The 20,285-nt window shown below is 32.3% G+C and overlaps 3 protein-coding genes across 3 annotated transcripts; 2 read left to right on the top strand and 1 right to left on the bottom strand.

Annotated features, from left to right (window-relative positions):
* The first annotated feature begins 3,651 nt into the window (after positions 1–3,651).
* LOC130746063 ((+)-neomenthol dehydrogenase-like) lies at positions 3,652–6,150 on the top strand. The gene is made up of 5 exons (XM_057598570.1): positions 3,652–3,827; positions 3,912–4,158; positions 4,338–4,412; positions 4,553–4,729; positions 5,664–6,150. Exons 1-5 carry the CDS (start codon positions 3,808–3,810, stop codon positions 6,039–6,041), a joined length of 897 nt encoding a protein of 298 aa, XP_057454553.1. The 5' UTR covers positions 3,652–3,807; the 3' UTR covers positions 6,042–6,150.
* An 879-nt stretch (positions 6,151–7,029) lies between these two features.
* On the bottom strand, positions 7,030–8,906 carry LOC130746065 (uncharacterized). The gene is made up of 2 exons (XM_057598572.1): positions 8,706–8,906; positions 7,030–7,425 (listed from the first exon to the last, which is right to left on the bottom strand). The coding sequence occupies exons 1-2, from the start codon at positions 8,903–8,905 to the stop codon at positions 7,104–7,106; spliced, it is 522 nt and encodes a 173-aa protein (XP_057454555.1). The 5' UTR covers position 8,906; the 3' UTR covers positions 7,030–7,103.
* Positions 8,907–10,811: 1,905 nt separating this feature from the next.
* LOC130746064 ((+)-neomenthol dehydrogenase-like) lies at positions 10,812–14,054 on the top strand. Its single transcript, XM_057598571.1, has 5 exons — positions 10,812–10,983; positions 11,121–11,370; positions 12,258–12,299; positions 12,402–12,575; positions 12,680–14,054. The coding sequence occupies exons 1-5, from the start codon at positions 10,955–10,957 to the stop codon at positions 13,055–13,057; spliced, it is 873 nt and encodes a 290-aa protein (XP_057454554.1). The 5' UTR covers positions 10,812–10,954; the 3' UTR covers positions 13,058–14,054.
* Positions 14,055–20,285: the final 6,231 nt, after the last annotated feature.

Raw genomic sequence — 20,285 nt, forward strand, 5'->3', positions numbered from 1 at the left:
CACCAAGAATTGTGAATGTATCATCTTTCCTGGGGCAGTTACAGGTTGGCTATCACTTCTTTCATCTGTATGCATGCATGTTTTAAGGTTTTTGCATCAAATCTAACTAAGTAATGGAAGATTAAAATTGAAAGTTGAAACTAGTGTTTAGATAGATTTTTGGACTATTGTAGAGTGAAATCTTGCTCATATAGAGTGTAGATTGAGTAATTATTGTTGCCAAAAGTTTCATATAGATATTCTCGCAAGTTATCACTGTATCCCCTCTGTCTCCTTAATTTGCAAATGTGCTTATTACTTATTCATGTCAAATTCAGTGTGTACCAAATGGATGGGCTAAAGGAGTCTTGAGTGATGCTGATAATCTTACAGAAGAGACATTGGATGGAGTATTGAAAAAGTTTCTCAAAGATTTTCAAGAAGGTTCATTAGAAAGTAATGGGTGGCCTAAGCTTTTCAGTGCCTATATCATGTCGAAAGCTACCATAATTGCCTATACTAGAATTCTTGCCAGGAAATACCCCACTTTCAGCATCAATAGTGTTTGCCCTGGTTATTGCAAGACAGATATAACTGCCAATAATGGTTTGTTAACTGCTGAAGAAGGTGCTGCTAATCCTGTGAAGCTAGCACTGCTTCCAAATGGAAGTCCATCTGGCTTCTTCTATTCCCAGGGTGAAGTGTCATCCTTTTGATAAGTGGTATAATTTTATGGATCGAAGACAGACTGCATTGAAAAGCTTTTGCTTGTCTATTATTATGACACTATCATGATATCCATGAAATAAAATTGTATGTATTAAACTTCAGCTTTTGTTCTTACATGAATCTATTTTCTTTTTACAAATCTAATTTATCAATATTAGCGTCAGCTTGGCCAACAATAAAGCAGAAAAAAAATAAAATTGTTTTTGCTAGTTACAAAAACATAGCATCGACTTTTCTGTCAAATAAATAGCGTTGGCTTTTTCAACTTTAAATTAGTGTTGGTCTCAGAGATACTATCATATTTGCGTCGACTAGGTAAGCCTTGGGCAGGATCATTATGCTAATTGAGGTTTTGCGTTAGCTTTTCCTCATTATCTTTGGCTAATGGAGCCTATTTTGTAGTGTATGTCACATTATTAATTCTAAAAACCCCATCAAAACGTCCTACAATTTAAAGAAGGCTTAATTGCACTTTTGCTCCCTGATCTTTCATTTTTGTGCGATTTACCTCCCTCATCTTTAAAATGAGCGAATTCCCTCCCTCTTCTATTAATATGTGTGATTTAGGCCCTTCCGTTAGTTAGCCGTCCAATTACTAACGGTGGTTGCTATTTTCACCCCCCCTTTTACTAACCACACCCCCTTATCAGAAATAAAAATAAAAAAATAAAAAAAACGAAATGAATTAAATAAAATTAATAGAAAATAAAAAAAAATTATAAATTAAAAAAAAAAACTGAAAAAATATTTTTATAAAAATCAAAGAAAAAATAATAAAATAAATGAAATAAGTTAAATACAATTAATAGAAAATGAAAAAATATTTTTATAAAATCAAAGAAAAAACTGAATTTTTTTTTATAAAAATCAAAGAAAAAAATGTTTTTATAAAATCAAAGAAAATAACATATTTTTTTTAATTGAAGATAGAAATTTAAAAATAAAATAAAAGAAGAATTTGTTTCTATTTGCACCACCTACACTAAATTAAAAATAATTATTATTTTATTTTATTTTTAAATTTCTATCTTCAATTAAAACAAATATTTTATTTTCTTTGATTTTATAAAAACATTTTTTTCTTTGATTTTTATAAAAATATTTTTTTCAGTTTTTTTTTTGATTTTATAAAAATGTTTTTTCATTTTCTATTATTTGTATTTAACTTATTTCATTTATTTTATTATTTTTTCTTTGATTTTTATAAAAATATTTTTTTCAGTTTTTTTTTATTTTCTATTAATTGTATTTAATTTATTTAATTTATTTCATTTATTTTTTTTATTTTTTGGCTTAATTGCATTTTTGCCCCCTGATCTTTCATCTTTGTGCGATTTACCTCCATTTTATTTTATTTTATTTTATTTCTGATATGGGGGTGTGGTTAGTAAAAGGGAGGGTGAAAATAGCAACCGCTGTTAGTAATTGGACGGCTAACTAACGGAAGGGCCTAAATAGCACATATTAATAGAAGAGGGAGGGAATTCGCTCATTTTAAAGATGAGGGAGGTAAATCGCACAAAGGTGAAAGATCAGGGAGCAAAAGTGCAATTAAGCCTTTAAAGAAGTTAAAGTCATGCAAGGCATTCTAAGCATGGATAAAAAAACCACTACTTCAAATTGTCTCTTTATATTATGTTATAATCCTTCTTCGCCGTCGTTCCTATCCTTCACATTGTGGGTGCATGTAACTTCAGATTTAACAACATCAAGGACATGATGCCATTAATTGAAAACCAAAATAGATGATAGTAGAATATGACACTTATACTCATTTGAATGAAGAAAAAAAGTATTGAAAGAACGCATACACTTAGCCTTAGAGAAGTGTTTTAAAACTCGGTTCATTCATTGACTCGATCAAGGTATTGAGTCAATGAGTTACTACTTTAAGAATAAAGTATGCTACTCAAGTTGATACATTACATTCGGCAAATACATGAAGTAAAAAAATCCTAAAAGCCATGAGACCAAAGTTCCACCATAGCCTCTAATTGTTGTATAAATGCAAAAATATGATAAAGACTTTTTACATGTCACTTCTTCACCTTCAAGGCATGATCGGCTCTACCAGAGCTGTGCATAAACAATTACAAGAAAGGCCACAATAAAACCATTAATGATAAGCAAACCAACATTCAAAGAAACAAAGGGTGGTCTGAGCTTGCAGCAGAGGAGCTTGTGGCGAAAACTAATGGCAAGAGGCGGACAGAGGTGTGTCAAAGGCAAAGGGAGGACAGAGGTGCCGCGAAGGTAGGGGAGGAATAGGTGGGGGAATTTGGTTTGGCACCCCACCTATTGGGTTTCGCACCCCACTTTATTAAAAACGGGAATTTAAATTCCGATTTTAATACGAAAAAAACGGAAATTAAAAAACCGTTATGTATTTTAGCATATGTGACACATTTTCAACCGTTCATTGCATATAAAAAACAAATCGGAATTTTAAATTCCGTTTTGAAAACGGAAATTAAATTTCCGTATTGAATACATGGGGTGCCAAACCCAATAGGTGGGGTGCCAAACCCAAATCCCAATAGGTGGGTAGCAGAGGCACCAACATAAAAGGGGTAAACAAACTCGGACAAAGAAAAGACAATACTCACACTAAGAAAGGAAGAAAGCTCACTTATTGGGGTAACTAAATCACATATTTTGGTAGAGAACACATCTATTATCGGGGAAAACACCGACACTTCAGTAGAGATTTTATATTTGTTAGTTCCTTTGTAAGTGACCTTTAATCATAGAGGCATGCCCTGACCCGGGATTGTGATTAGAGCAGAACCCACCCAAAATTTTGCTTGCAAAAAAAATTAATTTTAATTATGACATTTTTTTGGACACTACACATGACATATTGAAATACAGCTGGTGACAATATTTAGTCCTTAATCAAATGGGACATCGTTCAGTTGCCTTTGCTTACCAACTACCAAGTACCATAGATGTGATCGCTATGCAAAATGACAACCACAAAAAGCTGCTAGGCAGAAGCCAAAGGCATACGGTTGTAAAATGCATAGATATGGATAAGGTGCTGCTTCCTTGTTCTTGTTCTCATTGTTAACATTGCAAACTTCAAAGTTGAAACTGAAGATGAAAGAAGCTACACAAAGGTTGGAACTAAAATGGCTTTTATTTTTATTTTTTAATTAATCTTTAACTAATTAACTTGGTGATAATTTGGTTGAGTTTGTCAGGTATGCAGTAGTGACAGGGGCAAACAAAGGAATTGGATTAGAGATAGTTAGGCAGTTAGCTTCAGTTGGAATCAAGGTGGTGCTTACAGCAAGAGATGACAAGAGGGGTCTTCAAACTTTGCAAACTCTCAAAGCCTCAGGTTTATCTGACCTTGTAGTTTTTCATCAACTAGATGTGGCTGATGCTGCAAGTGTAGCTTCTCTGGCAGATTTTGTCAAATCAGAATTTGGGAAACTTGATATTCTGGTAATTAACTAACATGAAATTTTTGGTACCTATAACATTGCTCTTCTTAAAACTGCTGTTATTCATTTTTATAGCAAGTTTGTAAAGCATATTTAGGTGTTAGAATTGACTTTCCACTTTCAGAATCAACTTTTGCATATTTGTTTACATGTTTTACTAATAGAAGTTGTCCAATGCAGGTGAACAATGCAGGGATTATTGGAGCTAAAATTAAAGACAATGATTTATATAATTTGGCGATTTGTAACTTTGGGGTTAGTATCTGTCATGTAGACAATAGATGATGAATTTTTTGGAATTAATTATTTCTTCTGCGTTGTTAAAAAGATTGTAATTGTTTAACTTTAACAGCAGGGTTTGAGTTTTTGAGTTGTCTGCTGTCTCTACCTCTCAGGTGTTATCAGAAGATGACGGGGATAAAGCAATGACTCAAACATATGAGTTAGCTGAAGAATGCTTGCAAACAAATTATTATGGTGCTAAAATCACTACTGAGTCCCTTCTACCTCTCCTACACTTATCTGATTCACCAAGAATTGTGAATGTATCATCCTCCCTGGGGAAGTTAGAGGTATGCTATCACTCTTTTCATCAATATGTTCTAAGGATTTTGCATCAAATCCAACCAAGTAAGAGTGGTTTAGTTTACCATTAGAAAATATGAAAATGAGAAAATAACACATCCAAATGCACTTTTTGTTGAAGTAGAAAACCAAAAAGACTCTCAGGAGAGGAAGATTATCTCTAAAATTCGGGTTAGACAGAACTCTACCCATCATACTCATATGATATCTTAAAATTAGGGCTGCACCTAACTCTACCCCAACAGTCAGGGGTGAGGATTATAAGGACTTAGGCTGTCATATCTCTAGTCGATGTGAGATTTCTTAACAGATTAAACTTGAAATAGTGTTCAGATAGATTTTTGGATTATTGGAGTTAAATCTTGCTTATATTGATTCCAAATGCAGAGTAAACCTTAATTTATATGTAGATTGATTCATGTTGCCAAAATTTTAACATCGATTTCTCAAGTTATATATCACTGTAAGCGCTTAGGCTTGAGGTATGATTGCCCTGATGATATCCCTCTCTTTCAAATTGCCAATGAGATCAAGGCGCGCAAAGCTTCTCAGCGCCGTTGAGGGTGAGATCTGGGATGTTGGCGAGTTATGGGCTGTAAAGGTTTTTCCAAGTCCTTTGAGAGTTTTGGGGTATTGCAATCGGCTTTTGGTATTTGAGGTTGTTGCATTTGCGGCTTCTAGTTTTTGAAGCTATTGTTCTTATTTGCCGGTGTTTTGGGTTGGTTTTTTGCTCTTTTTGGGATGGTTAGCCTTGACCGTGTGGATTTTTGATACTGTGTTGAGATTGTTTGGTTGTATATCTTATCAGTTTCCTCATTATTATTATTATATATATTTTCTCCTTTCGAAAAAAGTTATATATCACTGTATCCTGTCCCTTAATTTGCAAAAGTGCTTATTGCTTAATCATTTCAAGTTTAGTGTGTACCAAATGGATGGGCTAAAGGAGTCTTGAGTGATGTTGATAATCTTACAGAAGAGGCAGTGGATGGAGTATTGAAAAGGTTTCTCAAAGATTTCCAACAAGGTTCATTAGAAAGTAAAGGGTGGCCTAAGACTTTGAGTGCATATATTATGTCCAAAGCTGCTATGAATGCCTATACAAGAATTCTTGCCAGGAAATACCCCACTTTCTGCATCAATAGTGTTTGCCCTGGTTATTGCAAGACAGATATAACTGTCAATAACGGTTTCTTAACTGCTGAAGAAGGTGCTGCTAGTCCTGTGAGGCTAGCACTGCTTCCCCTTGGAAGTCCATCTGGGCTCTTCTATTACAAGGGAGATGTGTCATCCTTTTGATTAGTAGTATAGTTTTATGGATTGAAAAGCAGATTGCATTACAAAGCTTTTGCTTGTGTATTATGATTCTACCATTGTAATCAAATTAATATTAATTACCTTTTAAATAGTTATTCAATTACTAAAATATATTGTTAATTTACCAACAATGTGTTGGTTTAGTGATAAATAAGTGAGATTTTCGTAAGTCGTAAGAGTGAGTACACAAATTTGAACAATGAAAAAATTATTTGTTAAGAAGGACTAATTGACTGTGCCTTAGAATGAATACTTGGCCTCAGAGATTTAGAACACCCGTCAAAGTGAGTATAAAAAAAAATTGATATTATTATAGAACTTGATGTTAAATTTTAATTTCCACATTAATTAAAAACTAAATTAAACCGGCCGGTGACATTTATATTTCTAGAAGATCCAAATCTATAGGGAGAAAGAAAAAAATAGTAGATATCCAAATCCAAACACTCAGTCAAAATTGAAATTATCAAACACAGCTCCAATAATATGAATATAAGCCAAACGTGAGATTTGCCGGAGGATTCTGGAAGGACAAAATTGTACTATAATAATAATAATTTGATAAAAGCCGAAAATGAAGCTCGATTTGGAAGATACTAGGTGGTGGTGATGATGATATTCATTCTGGAAGGTAGGGCCAAATAAATAAATTAGAATGGTTTTTAGGTTACCCACCGGCCAGAGTCAATGGGAAAAAAAATGCCTTATCAACTTTAACCTCTATTTACATTTCTCTATGTTGCTAAAATTTCTCAACTGCTTAATTAAGGGAAAATGACACTATTCTAGAACTCAGAACTCTTGAGCAAGATGTACTCTTAAATTAATGGATTTTTTTCACACCCCAACTATATATCACACTAAAAAAAACATAAGAGAGAGAAATAAGCTATGATAGGTAATGCGCTATAAAAGAAAGGATAGAATTCAGAAATAGAAGTTAGAGAAAATGAGATGGTAGATAAAGTGAATGTGGATGAATCAAATCGTAATTTAAACAAGCCATTGTTTTTTTTTTTTTTTTGAAAGTAAACCACAATTGCATTAAACATTAACGGGCAAAGAAGTCATTACATCAGAGTCTACAATAGAAATCGCAGCATGAGGAACCACTTCCACCCACACTGAATTAGCATAGGTGGAGGCGTTCCGAGCAAGAAAATCCGCAACTGCATTACCAGTGCATCTAACAAAAGAGAAACTTATAAAATCAAAAACAGTAGCTAAAAAACGACAATCACGAACAATGGAATCCAAATAAGAACGCCCTTTTGTCCTTCGGTGCCAACACTGATACAGTTGTAATGAGTCCGTCTCAAAACACATCAGGCGGAACGCCAACGCCTCAGCAAGCAAAGGTGTTTTCCTATAACAAGCCATAGTTTTTTAAAGCTAAATAAATATAAATAGGGAAAGTAACATAAATAATTTATTGGATCATTCCGGAAATGTCACTTTTCACCATATTTTTAGGGAATACAATGTGTAAACTTTCTAGGTAAGTATGGAGTGCATCAAAATGAATCTCAAGTATCCATTTTGAACCCTTTGGAGGATATAAGTACTTTGTTGTTGGCTGATGCTAATGCTAACGCTATTGCTATGAGAAATTCTTTTTTTGAAACCTTAGTGTCGGTTCTATTTTTTATTTACATAAACTCAATTAAGCTATAAGGATTAACATTGGATAAAAAATCAAAGTTATGCTCCTTATATTTGTATCATATACTATTAATTCATTAAATAATGACACATGGAAAATTTTCTAATGATAAATTGAATTATAAAACTGTTCGGTCATTAATTATACGGTCAAGGAACTTATAAAATGTGGAGAACATAAGTGTGATTACTGATTAATCATAGTTAGAATTAAAAATCAGCAAATTTTGACCATTCACCTGGTCATCCAGTGTCGTTTTCTTCCTTTGAGGATGCAAAAAAGAAACTTTGATATTATAACAGAGAGCTTAATTACTTGATGTGAAATTTTGTCATTAATTAATTGAAGAGTTAAATTAAATCGACGACATTTCTATTTCTAGAAGATCCAAACTGATATCTGGAGAGATGAAAAATTAGTAGATTTCTACTTCAAAAAGTCTGGTGTCAAAGTGAAAATTATCAAGCACACGTCCAAATTAAAGTGGTAATGATTCTATATAGAAAATCCATAAGCCAATTGGAATTTTAAAAAAAAAATTCTAGAAGAACCAAAATTGTATTATGATTTATGACTATTGGTAATTTTTACAAAGTTAAAAAACGAAATAAAATTATAAACATGTGAAATTTTTATTTTAAAAATCTAACTCATGGAAAATTAATCTAACATAATTTACACCTCGATTTGTTGAATAAATTTATATCAAATTAATTAATTAATAAAATTAATAACATACAAATTAATATTAATTGTAAAAAAAATTAATATTATTTATTTATTTTAAAAAGGTAACCATTTAATTTTGAAGTAGTATGAAAAAGCCAAGTCACATTGATAAAGATACGTGGCGACCATAGTGGTTAAATATGACTGTTGGAACTTCTGAGATTGAAAGTTAAATCCTCATAAATGCATTTTTGATGAACCCTTTAACTTTTATTGCACCCAGGTTAAACATAATTGCTACAGAGTATGTATACCTGGATTTGGAAGGGACGACGGTGGTGAAGAATATTGATTCTGGACGGTTGGACAACACGGATAGATTAGACTTGGTTTGTGGGTTACCTGGCACCGCCAAAGTCAACGGAAAGGGAGAAGAGTCCTTAATCTCCATCTCCGTTTTCTCTATTTCTGTATTGTCACACTCACATGGATTGTGAATTTGTGATCCATCCATTTTATACTCTCAACAGTTCAACGGAGAATATTACATTTTTCTAGAACTAGAATTCACAACTCATGAGTCACGAGTAGTTTAAGCTTTCAGTTTAATTTCGAGGGGTTCACCCTTAGGTTGGTTCGGGCTTGAGGTAAAATAGAAATTAAATTATTTAAATATGTAATTGGATTGATTTGACATCAATGAATCTGAATCAAACCAATTCGATTAAGATTAAGTTAGTTTGGTTCGGATCATTAAATTGGTATATAAAATTTATGACTATTAAAATAAAAATTACTGCCTTTAAGAAAAAGTAAAATAAGATTTATAGTAGACAAATAATTTGAAATGAGAATTTTAAAATGTTACATGTGTTATGAACTGAAGTTTCTTAAATTACAAGCGAAAATATTATCGGACCACTAAATTTGGATAATTTTACGAGTTTAATGGATATGCACTATCAGTGTAAAATAATTTTACATTAACATCCCATCAATGTTTGTCACGTAGCAGAGAAAATCACATTCATTTTTTATTTTAATTAAAATTAAAACATGTTTACTTATTTGACGAAATTCAATTGGATGTCAGTGTAAAGTAGAGGATGACAGTGCATATCTAGTAAATTCTAATTTTACTTTATGGGGTCTCCCTGATATGCACCACTTTTATAGTGGTGCAATTTTACACCACTTACTTTGACCGGTTATAACAGGTCAACACATTAAATTTTTTTAAAAAATATATCATTAAAAATTTGTTATATATTAAACTTCTTTAAAAAAAGATGTGTTAACCTGTTATACCAAATTAAAAAAATTAGTGTAGAATTACACCACACTAAAAGTGGTGCATATTAGAGTTCACCTACTTTATGTATTTAAAGTGATTTAGATAATAGGGGATGTATAAATCGCCCAAGTATATTATTTTAGAGTAGAAGAAACATGGTAAAGAAAAAGATAGCAATGGGTAACATGAGAAAAAAGTGAAGATAAAGTGAGGGCATTTCTATGTATTTCACAAAAATACCCCTCACTTTATATTTTATAAAAAGTTATAGAAAAAGTAAAATCATTATCATTGACAAAATGATAATACTTTTTAATGGTATTTTAATATTATTATTACATTTAATTTCAACTCTAGAATATTTAATTTCATAGCACACACTTTTTCTTTTTCTTTTTCTTTTTTTCACTTTTCTTTGTACTTTCTTTCTTAACAAACAATATTAATATTAATCTTACATTCATCTTTTCCCTTTCTCTCACTTTCTTTACACATCCAAACATGTAAAATATGCGTCACATTATTTGCGTGCTACTGTTTATACCTTTACAGAAAGTCATTTAAGGTGTGCAAGTGAAACTAGAGTAGGAAACTATTTGACCAAAAAAAAAAAGTAGGACACTATTTAGAGTTTACCAATTGTGTTGTGTTAGGTAATATACCTCTCAAATTGTCTTTGGGAGTTTTTGTTCTTGTGTGATTGTCCTTTGTCTTACTCTTCTCAATTTTACGGCTGGTTATCTAGAAGACCCAATTGCACTCATCAACAATCAAGAGATAACCACTCGTGATCAGGGGAATAACCCATCACATCATTAACAAAAGTCCAAAGTTAATTATGTATTTAATTTTTCCACGAATTCAACTTATATCAACATATGTTAAATTTGACGTGACAAAATTTGTTTTTAGGATTCACGTTATATTCGGTGTGTTTAATTTTAATTTTTCTCTCCATTAAAAAAAAAATTAATTTTTCTCTATTAATATATTAAAATACATAAAATCACGTTTATGTTTACATTAACGCCCAACCAAAGTAAGTATAAAAGTGATACTAGAAGTTGTCCTAACCCATTTGACTATATAAATAATACTCCAGTTCGGGTTCATCTAACTTTTTAATTCATTCATTCTGAAGAAACCTAGAAAAGTGTTCTTCTATTATTTTATAGTTGTCATCCAATTTAAATAATACCCTCCTCTCTCTTGTTCACTCATTCATCCATACATTCATTCATTCATTCATTCCAGATTCAGCATCTAACTATGGTAATGGCAGACAACAAAAAACAAAGGTACTTGTTTTGTTCATGTTCATGTTCTGGGGCCATCCAGACATGAATTCTTAAACATTTGAAAGATCCATTTTTTTCCTTGCCCTTCAACTGTTTGTGTATATGTCTGTGTTAACATTTTGCTGAATTTTGTTCAGGTATGCTGTTGTTACAGGTTCTAACAAAGGGATAGGAATTGAGACTGTGAAAGGGTTGGCCTCTAATGGAATCAAGGTGGTGCTCACAGCCAGAGATGAGAAGAGAGGGATTCAAGCTGTTGAGAGATTGAAAGGGTGTGGTTTCTCCTCTAGCCTTGTGGTTTTTCACCAGCTTGATGTCACTGACCCTGCTAGTATTGCATCCTTGGTTGATTTTGTTAAGACCCAATTTGGGAGACTTGATATCTTGGTAAGAAGAATTTGTTGACACACTGAATATTCTGATTTCTGAAGTCTGGTTCATTTTTTATTTTCTTCTTTCTCTTTTCTCTCTGATTGATGCATTATTATAAAAATGGCAATGCTTTGGAATCTTGCATAAGCATAATCATTGTGCCTCCACTCTGTTTGTTCCCTTGAATATTATGATTCTCAATCAGCATTTGTCTGGTGAATCTGTATATTCAAGAATTTTTACTGTTCTTACATATCTTCTTAATCACTCAAGTCTCTTTCTGATTCCCTAATAATTCCTCTTATTGCTGAACAATATATTTGTAGTTAACTTGGAATGGTTTTTTTAATGCTGCAGTGTTGCTTTTTGATTTGATGACTCATTTAAGAATCTATGGATCCCTTGATTTGTGTTTGTGCCCTTGAATAGTGTCTCTATGTATGATAAACCCCTTAAAATTGAAAACGCACTGACAGAACATCTTGTGGACTGAGTCCACTGTTCCATTAATATGCCCAGATTTTCCTGATATTATATTACATTGAGATGGTTGACCAGTGATCTTAAACATTTCTCTATCAGAATCAGAAAAGTTTCTGTGCTTGAACCTTGGTTTTAGCCAATTTAAATCATAGAACTTATTCCTTTTCAACTGTTCTGCAAAATCAATGAACTTAGCCTGATCAACGAGTTTAGTCAAACCAATTGATTTAGGCCCCGTTTGGAAGATCTTATTTGAGCTTATGTTTTAGCATAAACACGCATTAAATTATTTGAGCTTATCTTAGCTTAGCTCTTATTAGAAAATCTCAATGGGTTAACCATGGTAATAACCCTGGATTTTTCGTTTCTCCCTTTCATTACATGAATGGCTCATTCAAGAATTCCAAATTCACATGCAGGTGAACAATGCAGGAATCAATGGGTTCAACACACATGATATGGTGAGTGGACATGTTTTCTTCACTCTTGTGTGGTATTAGTCTATCCATATAAACTAGTAAAGCCTCTGAAAATTGACCTGGGTTTCTTGTTTATGAATGCAGGTGGGACAAACAATTAAATGGAGGGAATTGCCTCAAACTTATGAAATGGCTGAACAATGCCTAACAACAAATTACTATGGTGTTCAACAAACAACTGAGGCTTTTCTTCCTCTTCTTAAGTTATCCGATTCACCCGTGATTGTTAATGTTTCCTCCGAAGCAGGGCTCTTAAAGGTACAGAAACAACCAAACTATTATTATTGTTGTTGAATTCTTTCAACATATGATTATTCATTACCTCAACAGCATTGAAAATTTCATGTTATGCTGTGTTTCAGTATATATCAAACGAATGGGCTAAGAGGGTGTTTGAAGATACTGACATTCTTACAGAAGAGCTAATAGATGAAGTTTTGAAGGAGTATATGAAAGACTTCAAACAAGGTTCCCTAGAACATAAGGGTTGGCCAACCTATCTATCTGCATATAAGCTCTCAAAAGCAGCTGTGAATACCTACACAAGGCTTATGGCCTATAAGCATCCAAAGTTCTGCATTAATTGTGTTTGCCCTGGTTTTGTCAAGACAGACATGAACAGAAACACAGGAAGCTTATCTGTTGAGAAAGGTGCTGCTAGTGTTGTGAGATTAGCACTGCTGCCACATGGTTCCCCTTCTGGCTACTTCTTTGCTAGCCAAGATGTGTCTACCTTTTGATTGATTTTCAGTGTATTTACATTCTTACTGATCATATAGGGAGAAAATGACAGGATGTGCGTCTTGTACATAATTTTTATCCGTCATTCTATTATTGTCTCTTGAGAGAAAATGACAAGAATTTTCAAGGAAGCATAATTGGAGAAAGATAAAAGGTTCTGAGCAGTTGCAAAAGGAGGAAGAAGAAGCCAAGAGAAGGAGAGAAGAGTAAGAAAGAAAGAAGGAAGAAAATGATAGGGGTGTTGCTGTGGCTTCGCAACAAACCCTTATGGAGGCATGTGAGAAGGAAGCCAAAGATGATGCAAGTTGAAAAAGAAGAAGAAAAAGGAGAAGAAAGTGAAAAGAAAAGCTCTAACGGGAAGAGATCACATTACTCTTCAAAGAAAAAATATTATGACAAGAGGCAGGCCACTGATGCTTAGAGTTGAGGATTTTGTAGAAAAGGCTTCTGAGGCTGTACAACATCTATATTTCCATCTCATGTTGAAGGAAGAAGTTATGATGTCCCACATGTTGTTGTTGCTACAATTTTACTACCTGTTGAGGTACAAAGTTCGGTTGCTGGACCTTGTACTGCTGGTCCTTCAAGGCATGCTGACCCATCAACTGTTGAGAACTTGAGAACATAGATGTTGAGAAGTCCCGGATTGCCAAGATAGTCATTATAAATGAGAAGACAAACCTCTTGAACTAGTTTTTAAAGTAGTGTTAAGTCTCTCAAATTCTAATATGGTGTCAGAGTCTACCTTAGATCTGTTTAGGGGAGACCACACGTATATGGGTTACCCGTAGATGTTCATTTCTGCATATTCCATGCTCCATATGTCCAACCATGAGCATTAGAGGGTGTGTTGAGAAGGCCTACATTCTTACTGATCACATAGGTTCAATGTATCTGGATCTAGGGTTTGGGGCTCACCAACTACATAGTGGGGTCCTCATTGTAAATTGTATGCTCACTTTTCTACTCAATATATCTCTAAGTCTTTTGTGTTTCCGGTCGACAATATCCCTATGAGTCGATTCAGGGACATAACCCTTATGTATGAGAAGACAATTTTCACCTCTTAAGCTAGTTTTTGAGGTGGAGTTAACCACCTAAATTCTAATAATATATCATTTTGAACCAACTATTTTCCCAAATTCTGTTAACTTGGAGGAGAATATGCTTTAAGGAGAATAATACAATATCCCAAATTCTGATAATACATTGTTTTGAGGTTCAATGTATTGGGCTAGAAATACGATTACCGAGAGTCAAGTCCATGTTCGCTTGTGAATGGGAAGTCCAAGCCGATTATGTTCTGAGGTAGAAGAATAATGCAACCGATTTTTTAGCCTGGGACACTTTTAGAGAGAGTTCTCCGCGCTGTGTTTGGAGGCGTCTTCTGTCTTGTGTTATTGCGTCGTTGTGTCATGGCGCTCTAGTTTAGTTGTTTCAAATATTTTGTTACTTTTGCTTTTGTAACCAAAAAATTTACAAGGGCCAAAACTACATACTTCATCCGTTCCTTATTATAAGAACCAAATTAAAGGTGCACCTTGAGTGACAGATTCAAAAAGTTTGAGTTGCAGAGACAATAAGCATACAAACATACATGTAAATAAGTAGTGGGGGCAAATGATACATATAGTAATAAGAATTTTTTTTTTGCAAGGCAAATAATACAAACAACACAAAGTATTAATGAAACATCAAAAAGTTTGTCGAGGCAATTTCCCCCTAGCCTATAAGGTGGATCCGTCATTGTGCAACTTAATTCTTTATATATGAACTAGTTTGAAGTTTGTGGTGAATTACTTATTTTTTGACAAGAATATTCTTATTTAATTGAGTTTTCTCACTCTTTCCATTCACAAAGACAAAACTAATGCATAGAAATTAAGAAAGGTTTTTTTTTTGGACATAAATTAAGAAAGGTAAGTTATGGGCAATTTTGGAAAGTTGATATAAATTGAAAACAAATTCAATGCTACTAACCGCGTCACATATATTTCTTAATGGGCATGAAATGATAGGTGGATTATTTATATAAAATGAAAATTTTATTGGAAACAAGGTCATATTTGTTACGCTCTCTGCTCCTCAATATCTGTCACTTTAAGCTTGTGCCGCATGTATTAAGGAATATTACTTATTATTTTTGTTTTATTAAAATTATTACTAATTCCTCGTTCCTATATATCTGTCACTATTTTAATCTTTTTTTCCTATTTACTTGTCACTTTTATAATTTCAATAGAGCATTAATCCGATTCTACCTTGAAGTTCATGATGGTATGAACATTGAAATGTCACAACCCATATCTCACCTTAGCTTTTATCACTTTAGCTATCTTTCTGGAATAATTAAATAAAAATAAATATAAGATAAAAATGTTGACATATGGGGATGTATCTTATGAGAAAGGTAATCTTATGTGAGAAAATGAGAATAAATCACGACCGTTAGATCTAACAATCAACGGTTAAGATTAAAAGAATTTAATGGTCATGTGATTATCACATGATCACTTAAAAAAGTCACATGACTTAGGGCCTGTTTGAAAGTGTTTTCATTTTTTTTGTTTTCAAAATTGTTTTGTAAAATAGTTTTTAAAAACTATTCTCGAGAACAATATAAGAAAAAAACTTGTTTGGTAATTAGATTTTGAAAATAGTTTTGAAAATAAAAAAATAAAAAAACTTGTTTGATAAATTTATTCTAAAAACATGTTTTAAAAACAATAAAACAGAAAACTTGTTTGGATGCCTATAATTTTAGAGTATTGCTAGCCACACATAGTCTTCTCCTATATGTTGGAGAAACTTATCAAAGGACGTTATCAATTAAAACATTTAAATGAAATATTGAAAATAGAGATGTGTGCAAATTATAAGTCATATATAGATCAACCCAGCAATGTTTTTTCTTAAACAAAACAGATTTATTTGATAAACAGTGTTTCATGGGAACATAGCCCTTCCAAGTAAGCATCATCACGCAGGCTTTTCCAAACCATTCACAATAGACTCGCAAAACCCAAAAGAAAGAAACAACACCTGCAAAAACCCCACCATAAATGAACATCCCACAAACTATACCACATAAGATCACTAATGCTCACCCACAACATCTTGAATTGCAGTACCAAAAAACTAGAAACTGAAGACAACACAGTTGCAGCCTTTTTTTTATATGCAAAAAAATGTATTGAATGAGAAGTACAAGGGGTACTTCAACCCAATATAAGTAGATAGTTTAAAAAGATAAAGATAAAATACAAGACATGTCTAAGAACAATCTTAACTGCTACAAGATGAACTTAAAACATGATTCTAAACCATCCCTCCATCCTTGTCAAAGAGAGCACTAAAAATATCACATTGTACTTTAAATGTTCCCTAAAGCCAACAAGGCAGATCCACACAGCATACAAATCCTTGATGACTTGGTGGATTTTATTAGCTATCAGAGGCAAAACGGGTAACCATAATCCTCCAACAACCAAGACAAATAGCCACTATGCAGCACAATCAATATGCTACCTTCAGTAGCATATACAATGCACATATGCCCCTAAAATATGCTAGCACCAGCCAATTAAAGCAACTAGCAACATAATACCCGAGAAACAAATAAACAAACGCCTAGTAGACCCAATCTCACCGAAAAATGAATCAGAAAAAAAAAAAAGCCTCCAACCACAGCTCCTGATTTGAACCTCAAGGCCCTTAATCGCAGCCTCCTCTTCACCTTTGAAAACCACACCTAGCTCTTTAGCAACAACCCAAGTCTCCTTCGCACAAGAGGCCACATCCATTACACCTACATCATCATCTGTCCATGAGAGTGACTCCATCAAGTCATCAACTAAGCAATGTTACTAATTACTCCTATATAACAATTTCTACAACTCTTGGAATTATCTCTCAATGGTATCCAAAGATTTAAATGGCTAGCAGTTTTTCCGATTCACCATGGGCTCTGATTCTTCCACAGTCCACTAACTTACAGTATTACTTCTGCAAACAATTCTTCCTTCAATTTGATAAGCTTTTGAACTTAAAAAAATAATAACCAATACAATCAATCAATTCGACTCCTCATGGTTGCATCAGATTTAAATTTTTTTCGGAATCTTGGTGATGTCAAAGCCGGCGCCGACGGAGACTTTGCAGGAATCTAGATCCCACCATACGGAAACATTTGCATCGCGGCAGGGGCTCTAAGACTCGGGCTGAGGAGAAGAAGGAGACAATGAAAATCCACAGACTTGCGGTGCAGAGGAGGAGATTGGACTGCTGCAATAAGACAGAGACGATGAAAACCCACTCTGCCTCATCATCGTTGCAAAGCGAAAACGAAAACCAGAGGAATCGTGAAAACCTATTTTTCTAATATCTAATAATTATCATTAGTGCCATTAATGAGAGAAAAAAAAAACAAATTGTTCTCCGTGTTTTCATGTTTACAAAACAGAAATATGAAAATAGAAAACAAAAACAATTTTTTCTTGTTCTGATTTTTCTGTTTTAAAAACAATAAAATAGGAAACTGTTTTTAAATTAATTTTTTGAAAACAACTTAACCAAACAAGATTTTTTGTTTTTTAATTTTATAAAACAGAAAACTGTTTTTAAAAACAGTTATCAAACACACCCTTAATGTTTTAATCTTGACCGTTGATGGTTAGATCTAACGGTTGTGATTTATTCTCATTTTCTTACATAAGATTACCTTTCTCATAAGATACATCCTCTGTTGACATATATATATATATATATATATATATATATATAAGGGGGGAGTATATTCGTATCACATAATTCTCCACACAATTAATTAAACGTGATTATTTTTTCAATATGAAATTCATTAAGAATCTATTCAAGTTTAGAAAAGAGTTGTATTAGTTTGCACCGTAAAGAAGTTTTACAGAATCACTTTCAAAAAAAAAAGTTTTACAAATCATCCAATAAAAAACCATCAATTTGTCATATTATTATTTAAATATTATTAATACATAAAAATAAAATCCTTTAGAAAATCGTTCACATGTCATTAAATAATTAGAAAATTTTATAAAATTGATATAATAAACTTCATACCAAGTCATCCAGTGGGTTTGGATCCATCAATTTTATAAGTGTAATTATAAGTGTGGAGAACATTATAAGTGTAATTAATCATAGTTAACAATTAAAAAATATTGATCATTCACCAAGTCATCCAGTATTCCAGTGTCATTTTCTTCCTTTGAAGATGTGTGTCAAAAAAGAGAAACTTATATTAACAGAGAAAATGATGTGAAATTTCGACATTAATCAATTGAAGGGCAACATTGTACCGATAACATTTATATTTCTAGAAAGCTTATGTCACCTGAATATTAATAAGGACTCGAAAGCGAAAAATAAAACCTGGATTTGGAAGAATTGGAAGGAAAGACACAATGATGAATGATGATGAAGAAATTAATTCTGGAAGGTAGGACTACACGGATTAGACTTGGTTTGTAGGTTACCACCACAAAAGTCAAAGGAAAGGGAAGAGGCTTTATATCTATATCTGTATTGCCACATGGGTTGGATCCATCAATTTTATATACTGTCAAAGAGTTCAACGGAGAATTTTGCATTTTTCTAGAACTCACAACTCATGAGTCATGGGTAGTTTAAACTTTTAATTAAAGATTTAATTTATATGGATGAACAATGTAAAAAAATTATCACTATGTGCAATCACATTACTCCATTGGAGAGGTTGTTAAGTTTAATTTTGAAGCATTGATGTCTCCTTTGAACTTGGTTGGTTTTGATTTTATTGTTAGGGATGAGTATGGTGAGGTCTTAGCGCCGTGATGTCGTCTCCTTTAGAGGTTTTGTATTTAGTTTTCGCGAAAGCTCTTAAATTCAAGTGAGCTCTTTTTATGGATCTATAAACATTTGCTTAGAGTGAGTTTTGAAACTAATTGACTTTAATTGTTTGATAGTTCTTATTTTGCTTCTATTATTATTTTTTGAAATATTGCTTTTATAGTTTTTTTTAGTGCTTCGGAAAATTCCTTCTATTGTTTATGATAGTAGGACTTTTTTTTGCTTCTTATTAATTTTCTGTATTAAAAAAAATCTAAGAAGAAAAAGTTATAATTGATTGAATGTGATATTTTTCAACATTAAAAAATTGTAATTTAAAAATGAAAAATAAAAATATAAACCATTTTTGTTACTGTAACCAAAAAAACATTTTTTTACTGTTCTTGTATTTTAGTTTTTAAAATCGATAAAAATAAATTTTGAAAATATGTTGTGACAAACAAGTTTTTTTAACTTTTTCAGTTTTTAAAAACAGAAAATTGTTTTCAAAAAATGTAATCAAAATAGGCTCTAAGAATTTGAAACTCGTTTGATTATAGTTCTTAAAAAATGATTTATATTTTTAAAAACTGAAAATTGTGACTGTTTTAAAAAATGAATTTTAAAAACAAGTTACTTAATTTTTATAATGTAGCAATACCTAATTTTTTTTTAATGTTTGAAAATATCTTATTCAAACAATTTATTTTCCTTTTATAAAAAAATTGAGAAAAAGGATGATGCACCAACCGTGTAAAGTTTTTTTACACCGTCAACCAATCAGATTTTAAGGATGTGTCACGTCAATTAATGAAATTGAATAAAATGAGAAAAAAATTCACATCCTTATAATCTAATTGGTTGACGGTGTAAAAAAACTTTACACCGACAGTGCATAAAAATTAAACTCAAAAAGTTTTCCACAACAGTTTCTAAAAAGCAGAAATTATTTTTAAGAGCATTGATATGACTCAATCTTTTTTGAGTTTTTCCGTTAAAACCTCATGAACCAATCAAAAATAAATCAACAAGTTGATGTGGGGTCAGTTACCATTAATGTGATGTGTGAAAATACATAACATTTTGCCGCATATTAGTTCGTAGGATTTGTTGGGAATAATTTTGAGCCATAAAGCATTTCTTTATTTTAAAAAACAGAAAATTAGTCCATTAAGGATAACTCAAGTGGTAAGAGTTATGAAACATATGGTTAAAGTACGAAAAGTTTAGGGATTAATTCCTGAAATGTGTAATTTATCTTTCCGATATAAGAAAAAATAAAGAAAAATAGAACGACAATCAAACAAACTCTTGGATTTTTATTTTAATGTTTTTTTAGTTTTTTTTCCGTTGTTCTAGTAAATGTGTTACTGATTTTTTAGCTAGGTT

The sequence above is a fragment of the Lotus japonicus genome, chromosome 3 (genome assembly GCF_012489685.1).
Source record: "Lotus japonicus ecotype B-129 chromosome 3, LjGifu_v1.2".
NCBI lineage: Eukaryota > Viridiplantae > Streptophyta > Magnoliopsida > Fabales > Fabaceae > Lotus > Lotus japonicus.